The 12158-nt window shown below is 39.9% G+C and overlaps 1 protein-coding gene across 1 annotated transcript; it reads right to left on the reverse strand.

Annotated features, from left to right (window-relative positions):
- Nucleotides 1-10101: 10101 nt before the first annotated feature.
- LOC128855541 (uncharacterized) lies at nt 10102-11931 on the reverse strand. The gene has a single exon (XM_054090530.1). It carries the CDS (start codon nt 11929-11931, stop codon nt 10102-10104), a length of 1830 nt encoding a protein of 609 aa, XP_053946505.1.
- Between the last annotated feature and the right edge of the window lie 227 nt (nt 11932-12158).

The raw sequence follows: 12158 nt of genomic DNA on the forward strand, positions 1-12158 counted from the left end.
ACTTATATGTTCCCATCTCCTTTTGCAGCAGATCAAAAAAAATTGCCACATTTTCTCTGGAAAATCCCTTAGCTCGAGCTACAGATGTACTGGTTGGTTGGCGGAACGATAAAGAAGGGTGGCGTTTTAGAAACAAACGCAACCAATCTTCCCGCTGTTTCCTTCGCTATAGAAAAGGGGTTAAGTAAATCGTTTTTTAGCGCCACTTGAAAAGCTAGGGATCTTATGTCATTCCGCGTTAGCCAAGTTAGACAAGTGAATCTTCCAGTTCTGCCGGCAAAACCGGTTTCCTTCCTAGCTTAGCTGCCACTACTTCCTCAACATGTCGTCTATCATCAGCAAAAAAACGCCGCAATGTAGTTTTGGGTACTTTATATTCCTTGGACTCCTTCAGGAATCCCATTTTCTTGGTCTTTACCGCAGAAATCGCCTCAATAATCTTTTTCTTCTCCCACTTCTGTCTTTTTTTCGAATCGTGAGTTGATTTTGAAGCCATCAGGAATAAGATTATTTTACATAAATTTTAAATGCACCAGCTATCCTGAGGGAAACTTCGGAAGGAGCCAGCTACTAAATGGTTCGATTGGTCTTTCGCCCCTATACTCAATTCTGACAATCGATTTGCACGTCAGAACTGTTTCGGTCTTCCATTTGGGTTTCCCCTGACTTAAACCTGATCAAGTATAGTTCACCATTGAGCAACCGCACGAGCCGCACAGCTTTCAAACTAGTTTTGCATATTAGTGTAAACATAGATATGTGTATGACTTCATATATGTATGTGTGTATGTATATATGTGTGTGCGTGTGTATGTATGTATGCACAAGTATATATGAATATCACTTGCGGAAATCAATTAGCATAAAACACAAGAATATAATTAATTTGCAATTATTTCTAAACATTTTACAACTCTTTTAATCAAATCCACACAGCCGCAGGTTATTTATGAACATTTTCGAATTCATTAAAATAAAAGAATAATTATTATAATAAATTCACGCCGTGGGCGCTCAATAAGAATAGCAAAGCCAAAGACGCTCGACAACCACACAAATCGTACAACTGTAATTGCTACTGACAATCGTCCATCAATCAGAGGGTGGCGGTAAACAACAGCAACATAGCAGCACCGGTTCCACAGCGCGAATGTTTATTATTATTGTCATTTCTTTCAGCCAATAACACCGAACAACCGGCGTCACATCAGAGCACAAACCGGTTGTTTACGCATTCATTGCCAAACAAATTGAGACCGTACACGTGTTGCAACATGCAACCTACAACCCGAATCGCTAACAACAAATGTGTTGGCCACATTAGTTGTGTGCGACGGAAAATTTGGTTTGAAAGCGCCAAATCGCAGAAATGGAATTCCTTTAGTGGGACTTATTAAAATCTTATAAGCGAAAAATATTTTTGCCTGTTTTGTTGCGTGGCGATGTTGGGATGTTGTGTTGCCTGAAGAGCCGCAATGTTACTGTTGTTCACACATGCGCACAGTGGTTTTGGAGAAATGGTGTGTAGAGTTTTTGCTTGCACTTGACTGCATGCCGACCAAAACAGAGAGCCCCCAACGTAGCTGAGAGCTGTGGAACGTAAAGTGAATAAGAAGAAGTTGCCTAGGAAATCGAAGTGAGTTGCGGAGTTTCGATAGTTTGGGTAGTTGGTTAGTTGGATAGTTTTGCGGTTCATGGTTTGGTGCGACATATGTTGGAGTATTCAGCAAGAATTTTTATATTCGCGCAGGCTGTTGCCATAACTATGAATAAATGCAGAAAAAGTTATACTGACAAGGTTTGTTTCGTTTATTTTTATCCACATACGCTGCGTTAAATAACTACATCACAGGGTCTTATCGACGAGTTGTGACAATTAATTATTTCTCAATTAATTTTAATTTTAATATGGCGGTTCACCGAAGTCTTTTGTTTACACGAAAACCAATAATTATATCAAGAAGTTAATCAAATATATATTCGACGTTGCTGTTTAGAATCTCTCCCACCTCTCGACCAATTAGTTGATGCCGTTGCACCAAAAATCGCTTGGTCTGTTGTCAAAGAAGTTGTTGAGCCAGTTTTAAGGACCTATTTGTTATACGAGAGGTGCCTTTTATATTTCGGGATTAGAGAACAAAAACAAAATTTTAATAATCGAAAATCACTTTATTGTTTTTCAAAATATTCTCCATGAAGATCTATACACTTTTGCATGCGTTTGAACTAATTGTCGAAGCACTTTTGTCCCTCTGAATGAGGTACCTCCAAAACATGCATTCTGAATGCCGCAACCGCTTCTTCAGGTGTCGAAAAACGTTGACCTCTCAGTTTGTTTTTTACGTACGGGAATAAAAAGAACTCATTCGGTGCCAAGTCAGGACTATACGGCGGATAACCCATTAATTCGATGTTTTGAGTGCTCAAAAATGCAGTTGTTTGAGCCGATGTGTGAGAGCTCGCCTTGTCCTGGTGAAGAGTGATCCGTCTTTGCCTATTGGTTTTCCTAATTTCTTGGAAGACAACTGGCAAACAAATGGTAGTGTACCACTCAGAATTTACTGTTCTACGTTGTTCTAGTGGTACGGTTGCGACATGTCCAGTTTTTCCGAAAAAACAAGCGAACAACTTTTGTTGGATTTGGCTCATCTTGAAACACGCATACAGCCGACTGCCGTTTACTTTCGGGCTCGTACACGGTGTTTCGCAGCCCCCGATCGTATTTTTGAGCATTTCCTTCGAGCCTTTTTTTGAGCGATTGACAAATTGTGTAGGATCCAACGCGAACAAATTTTTTTTGACAGTCAAATGTTTATGCAATATTGAATATATGCTGGTCCCACTAATGCCTAAGATTGTCTCAATCTCACGATAGGTCACATGGCGATCTTGCAATATCAGTTCACGCACAGCATCAATGGTTTTCGGAACAACAACTGATTTTGGACGATCTTCACGAAATTCGTCTTGGAGTGAACTACGACCACGATTGAATTCACCATACCATCGATAAATACTGGTCCTTGATGGAGCTTCATCGCCAAAAAAATGAATTAAGTTCATCCATGCAATGTGGCTGAGTTAATCCACGACGAAAGTTGAAAAAAATAATCGCACGAAAATGTTCACGATTAATTCCATTTTTCGACCGAGATGAATCTTTTAAGTTACTGTAAACAACACAAATAGCGCTGGTATTTCAAAACGTTCTGAGTACGTAAAAGCCAAAAATTTTCAAACTTTGCGATACAGCTGTCAGTTGCCAGATTGCAACACCAGGGTTGCCAAATCCCGAAATATAAAAGGCACCCCTCGTATGAAAGAAGGCAACGACCTTCGTATGGTTTCACAGGGAGCGGAAATAATGGTAGTCGGTCGGTGCAAGGCCCGGAGAGTACAGCGGATGCTGAAGGACCTCACATTCGAGCTCTTGGAGTGCGGCTTTGACGACTTGTGCAACATGGGGCCCAGCGTTGTCGGGAAGGAGTAAGGTTTAACCATGTCAATCAGGACTTTTTAGTCGAATAGCCTCTTTCACGCGGTGTCGCTGGGCAATGTAGAGCTCCTTGTTGACCGTGCCATTCTTCTCAAGCATATCCCAGTGCACCATATAGTGCACCCACCAAACACAAATCAGAATGATCTTTGGATGAAGATCCGGCTTGACTCTCGACTTTGGCGTATCTCCTGAAACTACCCACTCCTTTCTTTCTTTCTTTCATATTGATGTATAGGCACCATTTCTCATCTCTCGTAACGATTCGGTACAAAAAGCGCTTTTACTGACCGCGTGTTTATCGATGGCGGGCAAGATGCTGAGAAGCAATTCGAAAGTGACTTTCTTAAGCGACTTTTGCTTCTACGTGAGGCAACCAGGCTCCCAATTTTTCGGCAAATCCCATTGAATGATATTATTGAAAATATCACAATTCATTTTTTCCGCCAATTTACGACTGGTTTGGCAACCGTCCTCCTATAAAAGTGATTTGAGACGTTCTTCATCGTATTTAGAAGGCCTTCCGCTGTGGGACGTGTCATCGTATGCCAAAGTCATAACTTTTGAATTTTTCAAACCATTTCCGTGCTACAGACTCGCCTATGACACCTTCTCCATACATGTCGCAAATGTGCCGGGCTGGTTCGGCAGCTGTTTCACCTCGATGAAAAGCGAAGAAGAGCAGGGATCGAAAATATTGACCTTTGCATCCTAGGTACTCCATTTGTAAGCCTCAAAACTAATAGAAAATTAAATAACTCAAAAATACAGTTAACTTAGTTTAGTAGAGCAGAAAAAGTTCTATCGAATGGGTACTTAACCTTTGCCAAACAGCAAACAAATCCTTCTAAAATAAAAGAAACTATAAAAACGCTATTAATTTATTCTCAACCCAAAATTTTTTTTAATGAAAATAGAGTTGATTCTCTTACAAAAACAGTTTGCATCCAAGTTACAAACTTTGTAAAAAATTAACAAAAAATTAGCAAATTTTCATCGAAAAATTGTGGGTATGTGGCTAGTATGGCTCAAGACTTCCGCTGATTTTTGACAATTAAAATTTAAAACTGGCGCGCTTTGTTAAACTCGGCCAAAATTGCGTAAGTGGTTATCGCGCCAATTATGAAGAAGCAGAGGAAAATTTAAAATAATTTAACGACAATGACGCCTGTCGATTTATTTTTCGTGCAAAACACTTATCCAGTTTTCGGTTTTTAAAACCTGTTAAACTCTTTTATGAAATAATCTCTGTATCTACAGGCATATTTAATAAAACGCAAGAGTTTATCTCAATGGTCATTTTCTCCATAGAGAACCTCAATCAGTTGTGAATCATTTAAGGTAAATTTTCCGCAAAAGACTTTTCTAAATTTTCTGATTTTTTAAGAGCTATAGGAAAGTTTTTCAAAAAAACACACGTAAAATTCAGAAGAATGCATGACATTTTTATGTAAATCGATAGTACAGTCCATATAATTTAATGTTTGAAGATTATTTCATGCAAATGTTCACCGCGACTGCGCTTCAAATGGTCCATCCGCTTAGTCCAATTTTGGCATACTCTTTCCAATGTTTCGGCCGGTATCTCGCATATAAATGCTTTATTTTTGTCTTCCAATGCGTTAATTGAAACAGGCTTGTCTGAATAGACATGAGCTTTAACATAGCCTAAAAGCGTTATATCGCACGATCTGGGTGGCCAATTGACAGGTCCCGAACGTGAAATAAAATGTTCACCGAACTCGCCTCTCAACAAGTCCATTGTTATGCGTGCTGTGTGGCCAGTTCGCACTCTACGTAAGCGCGTTTGTGGTTTGATGTCCAATAATGTAAATTTGGTTCTAAATTTAGTCACAATAGCTCGAATAGCCGCTTCAGTGGATCGATTAAACTGAACAGAACGCGCATTTTTACAATAAAATTCAATGATTTACAAGCGTTGTTCGTTTGTAAGACGATTCATGGTTAAATTATAGACCAAGCTGAAGATGTTTGACAGTGAAACAAAACCCGAAAAGTGCGTCAGCTGTTTAAACCAACTGTTTAAAAAGATAATAGCTAAAAAATCACCCGTTATATACCAGAGACTTGCCGATACCGCCGAATAGCTTGATCGCCCCTTTTGCCGACGACACTGCCATCCTAGCAATAGGAAAAAGTGCTAAAAAAGCTGCAGCCAAACTTTAAATTGCAAAAAAATGCTATTGAAGAATGGTCGAAGACTTGGCGCATAAAATTGAGGAATGCCAAGTCAGTTAATGTAAACTTCACCAACAAAAAAGTGAATCAGTATCCAATAATACGGCTAGATGTCGTAATACCACATGAAAACACTGCAAAATAACTTGGCATAACGCTCGATGATTCGAAGGAAGCAGCATATAAAACTTAAACGGCATGAAATCCATCTGAAGATAATAAAAATAAAATGGCTAATTGGTCGAAAATCAAAGCTATGCATATATAACAAAATATCTATATATAAACAAATTATAAAGCCTGTGTCAAAACCTACGTCAAAGTAATATAAATATACTTCAACGACTCTCAATAAGGATATTCATCGTGACCTCAAGATCCTTACAGTCGCTTAAGAAATTAAAAAACAAGCAGAAGCTCAATCCCTCAGGCTTCAAAAGCACGTGAATGAGGAAGCTAAGAGACTGCTCAACACCTCAGGCCTAGCCCGACGACTCCATCGAATCAAACCACTGTTAACTTAAGGAAGGGACTTTTATGTGTATGTAGGACCTATATCTTCTTTCAGTGGAGTTTCAGGTTACTAAAACCATCTATAAAACGTTGATAGTTTCACAGTAAATTAAAATTAGAAAAACTGCAAAACGTACATACCTCAAAAGATACATATATAAGGGTAATTTGGGTTGAATAAATTTTTATGAGTTCAGAAATAACTAACACTTTTGTTTTTTTGCCAAATTTAAAATCAAAGCAAATTTAAAAAAACTCAAAACATTAAGTGTTTTTGTATGTAGAAGTATATGGCTGCAACACTTTAAGTTTCAAAATTTAATGGGCAATAAAAATGTATACTTAAAAATGTTCGGAAAATTCTGATTAAAAATTTTTGCAAATTTTAATACAAATGTCATGACCCAGCCACTCACTCATTTGGCTGTGTAAATATCTCCGTAAAGCTCGTACAGCTTGTGGTTCATTCGAATGCGGTAACCGTCATCTAAGTAAACAGGGCCAAAAATTTTGCAAAGTACTTTCCTCTCCAAAACTGCAAGAGCGGCTGCTTTATTGATGTTATCATAAATTTTCGATGTCGACGGCCTGCCTTATCGTTCGTCCTCCACGATGGACTCACAATCTTTTTTGAAGCGTTCATACCACTCGACAAAGGCTGGTTTCTTTAGAGTATCTTTAGTATTTACCGAAACAATTCCCCAACATTTCTAATGTCTTCGTACCATTGCATCTATTTTTAACGGAAAACTTAATACAAACTCGTTGTTGTGAGTTCAAATCCTTTCTAAAATTCTGAAAAATCGCAACCACGTACAGAGGTAGATTTACTTTTTACAGTTGTCGAGCAATGACGGTAAAAATTTGATAAAAATGTTAATCACAGATGTGGTAACCTTAAAAATATATTTAAAACCCGTGAAATGGACAGTTAGTTTTGTTCCTCTCTCGATGAGCTAGTTGATGTTCACCATCCTGGGAGGCGTCCTTCGGAATGTTTGAGAGAAAACTTCTGCTCAAGATTTTGGGACCTTTACACGTTGGCAGCGGCGAATATCGCAGTCGATGGAACGATGAGCTGTATGAGCTTTACGACGACATAGACATAGCGCAGCGAATAAAGATCCAGTGCCTACGTTGGCTGGGTCATCTCGTCCGAATGGATACAAACGTCTCGGCTCTGAAAGTACTCGAAGCGGAACCAGCTGGTGGTAGCAGAGCAAATGGCAAGCCTCCTCTGCGTTGAATCAGGTGGAGAATGACTTGGCTTCACTTGGTGTGTCGAACTGGCGTCGGTTAACACGAGAAAGACACGGTTGACGCGCTTTGTTAAACTCGGGCCAATCAAGAAGGAGAAGAACTAAATATCTCCAGACAAGCAATTGAGCGCATAAAGGTCAATTTTTTTTTATTTAATAAAATTGTTATTCAAAATGATTACTTTTGCACCACCTTATACATACATAGACAAAGATGTATGCACATAAATACACAAATATGAATACAAGAACGCAAAACCGCAGTCAGATATCATAATCGCATACAAAGCATACGAAATCTAGAATCCTCATACAGCAAAACACAACAAACAAAGTGATCAAATGAGCATGAAAAATGAAGAAGAAAGCGAAAAATAAAAGAAATATGAGAAAATATCACGTCTAGAATTATAAAATTCAAACTCGGAACAAATCAATGAAATTTCAGCTTTTATTGCACCCAGCTGCGCCCAATTGCTTCCGCCATACTCCTCCTCCTGCACCAGTACGCCTTCAGTGGGCCTTGCCAACCAGCCTTGCCAGTCGGACGGCCAGCCAGCCAGCCAGCCAGCCAGCTGCATACAATTGCTTTACTGCCTGCGGTCATTTGAGCTTGATTTGAGAGTTCGCACACGCCAAACTAAAGATATCCAACTACATCTAGGCACTTACACTTGCACGTGTGTGCGTGTGTTTGTGCTGCTAGCACTCCACTCATACTCAGCACGGACTATGCAGTTCGTCGCGCAGTTTGGCTGCAAAATTCCAAACATTAACGAAAATTTATCTGCTCTAATTTAACCTAAATTCCAGTCATAAAAATATATCACGGCGCATGTACGGATGTGCACGGGGGCATGATTCAATATGGTTGCCCCAAAACTGAAGTGTTCGCCCAAACTTATAGACACTCAGCTGCGCTGGACTCTGTGCAAGCGTTTTTGCTTGCGCATGCGCACCCACTGCTAGTCATTTGAGCGCAAATGCCCGTTGTCCATGAATGCAATTTTCTAGGTTATTATAATGATTGTTTTATTTACGAGCTTGACTTTCTTTTTTTCTTGCCAAAGTTGTTGCAAGTTTTTGTTTCCGACTTTTGAGCGCAGCAAATCAATTCAACTTCGCCTTAATCGCCCAACGCTTGACGCCTGCCTTTTCTAAGCCTTTCACTAACATTTGCTGTTGTTGTAGCCTATGTTGTTTTTGCCGTTGTGTGCAATTATTTCAAAATAACTGGTCCTGCTCTTTGCAAGTCCATATTGAAAAATGTTTTTGTTGTCGCAATTTTGCTTTCTTTGAAGGCTGAATGCCATGCGGCACTCGTTATCTGGGAAAAACATCAACTTCTGAGAGACTAAACCATGTATACCAGATATAACTGTTTCAGAAGGGAGCTCCTCTCAGCCACCTTTGAGTTTTTTTAGTAGGAGGACAACGTCGAAAGCCTATACAGCCATGGCGGCCGTCAGTGTGGGACTTTAACCCGAACTAAAACCTTCTCTTGTCCGACTGGCTGGCACTTACACCATTTTTTTGGATTTTTAACCAAGCTCCTTCTCCTATTTATAATGTGCGTCTTGGTGTTGTTTCGTAAATGGAGGGACCTACAGTTTTAAGCCGACTCCGAACGGCATGAAGATTCGAACCTGGCCACGTCCGATCTATACAAACTGTTTTGTGACAAGCCCAAAAAGCAAACTGTCGAACTTTCTTCTAAAACTTGATTGAAAAGATGTTCGGATTATGTTCAATATTAATATATAACAGTACACAGCCCATGGGTCAGTATATGACCACCAATGGAATCATTGAGATCCCGACTTGCCTATCTTGCTTGAAGGAGGCGGATGGCACTGAGTGTCCTGCCTTTGCTAGAGCAAGGTCACAAATTATGGATTTCGGTCTAATGAGAATGGATAATTTTCGTTCTCTGAAATTGGAGGATATTTCCAAAGCAAGATCTTTGTCTCTGTCTCTGTCTCTGTCTCTATATCTGTATCTGTCTCTGTCTCTGTCTCTGTCTCTGTATCTGTCTCTGTCTCTGTCTCTGTCTCTGTCTCTGTCTCTGTCTCTGTCTCTGTCTCTGTCTCTGTCTCTGTCTCTGTCTCTGTCTCTGTCTCTGTCTTTGTCTCTGTCTCTGTCTCTGTCTCTGTCTCTGTCTCTGTCTCTGTCTTTGTCTCTGTCTCTGTCTCTGTCTCTGTCTCTGTCTCTGTGCCTGTCTCTGTCCGTGTCTCTGTCTCTGTCTCTGTGCCTGTCTCTGTCTCTGTCCGTGTCTCTGTCTCTGTGGTCCTCTTGAATTCTTAAGGGTCCTCATAACAACCTTATATCCCATTCCCCATGAGTCGAGGGGGGTATCTGTCTCTATTATATCCTATTTCTTTCTTTATGTCAATGAGCTTTTCAACCTGAGTGTTTTAGGACTTACCATTCTCTCAGTGCTTCTTGGCTCGCCTTTTTCAAAACTCAATTTCAATTTCAACAACAACAAATTTTATTAAACAACATTCATGTGCTATTTATTTGACCAAAAATTTTAAGTATTTGTGAGTGGTTTTTTACTAACAACAAATAGAGATTTTGCTTGTTTCAATTTTGTATCAGTATTCAGAAATTTTTTTCATTGTTCTTTTTTCTTCAATTGTTTCGCTTTCGAATCACTGCCGACCAATGCCCAATGACTAACTCACAAGCGAACGTAACAGCAGCCAGCAACCAAGCGCAACCCAATATTGGCCACACAAATGACATATAATCCATATCCAGCGGCCGTTCCAGCTGTTGACTTATAGTGCGGCCATCAAACTGCTTCAGTCTTATGAGTTCCATATAAGTTGCATCGAGCCAATAACTGCGCAAACCATGATCCAGGAACCTCAGAAGAAACAAATTCAGTGCATCTTTAAAAACTGAGTTCGAATGCAGTGGAAAGCAGTCAAAAATCGGCCTTCTCAAGCACAACTCGGTGTAATAGAAAATGGGCCAATTCAACCTCTTCATTTTCAAAGCGGTATATTGCCACAAAAGTGATCGTATAAAATAGGCATATTTGGTATTGAGATTTTGAACGTGGTTGCGAACATCCAGAAAGGACTCGGAAAATACCAGAGACTTTTCCATATTTTTGCACGACTCATCACACAACGACAAAATATACTTATAAGCATCAGTAGAAGTCATAAGCTTCTGGCCAATATTCTCAAAATCATTCCAACTCCTTAAGCTGGGCATTCTGGCTGGTTTGGTTAAAAAACTATTTAAATTCGCCAAGAAACTAGTCAGAACGCATGAAGACCAAAGCATTGTCAGAAAGACCAAAATTCGAAAAGTAACCAAAGGACGCAAATTAGCCGCCGGCTTCACATCAACAGTGGTTTGCCGTTTCCTTTTACGAAGAGTGGAGCCACTTACGCGTATTTTTTGCAACCGTTGACTCAAGTAGAATAAACCCATCATGGCACAGTAGACCAGCACACTCGTCGCAATATATGTAGCACTAAAGTAGACTTCGATAAAACTTGAAAAGGAGTGGTACCACAAAATTGGCGCCATAACGCAAAGTTCTCCGATATCGTAAGGATAAGATGCCTCTTCGAACTGCGTTTCGCCTTCCAAATATATGTGTGTAGTCGGTATATCCAAACTATCGTTGCGTAAAAGACTGAGTAATTCTTGTGGGACACGAAATTCATTCACACGCACAGGCAGCGGAAACAACAGCGTAGCGTTTATGCTTTCCGCAAATATGGCCAAGAGCTTTTGCATAAAACCGCCAACCTGCACATGACCATCCTGCTCGAACGCAAAGGTATTCGGGAATATCAGATCGGGTAGAGTGCGTAGACTATATCCAAGTAGGTTTCGCATGCGATGGGGAAATATTCGCACACTGTTTTCGTTAAACGTTTTTTGCTCCAGTTGAAAGGCGGGGAAGATGCTGTAGCTGTGAAAGGATTGCGTTGTCGGAAAATCACCAAAAATAGCCAAAACATTAAGCATCTTTTTCGCTTCACAATCATGAAAGAGATTTAGCAAGAATTCTTTGGTCATTGCAGCCGTTTCAAGTGTAGCGCAAATGAAAATTATACGCTTCTGTCGCATGTGATCCAGGCTGTCGGCCAGCGCTTGCAAATCCGTTTCGGTGTCCTCGATCTGCGCGATGACGAGCACGTCGTTGTTAAACACATTTGCGATTTTGTATGTTGAATTCGAGTTTTGCAATAAGATGGGTTTTTGTAAATCCTCGATGACGATTTGGAGCAGCGTCGCTAGAATTTCACTTCTTTGAATAACTCCGAAAATCAGGCAGCTCTCGAACTTTTCTTCGTCGTGCACTTTCAATAGAAAATCTTTGTAGAATTGCACTTGGCTGTGCGCACTATTTTCGGTAGCAAATGCCGTTTGCGCTGTGCTTAGACCAAATAAAGCAGCACAAATAATTAAAATCGATTTTAGATTGAACGTCATTTTGCTCACTTGTTGTGGCTCCGGCTACGGAATACCTACTGATTATATGACGAAGCGCACTTTGGTTGCAAGGACGCGCTACTATTAAATGAATTTATTTATATTTTAATTCGAGATTAATCTTTCGACTGCTGACTGCAATTTTCCCCTACGGTTAGAAGTTTTAATGTTGCTCACCACAAAACTATAATTACGCTTTAGATTTTAAAAAATCCATGTTGTGCTTA

This window comes from Anastrepha ludens, chromosome 2 (assembly GCF_028408465.1).
Source record: "Anastrepha ludens isolate Willacy chromosome 2, idAnaLude1.1, whole genome shotgun sequence".
NCBI classification, from domain to species: Eukaryota; Metazoa; Arthropoda; class Insecta; order Diptera; family Tephritidae; genus Anastrepha; species Anastrepha ludens.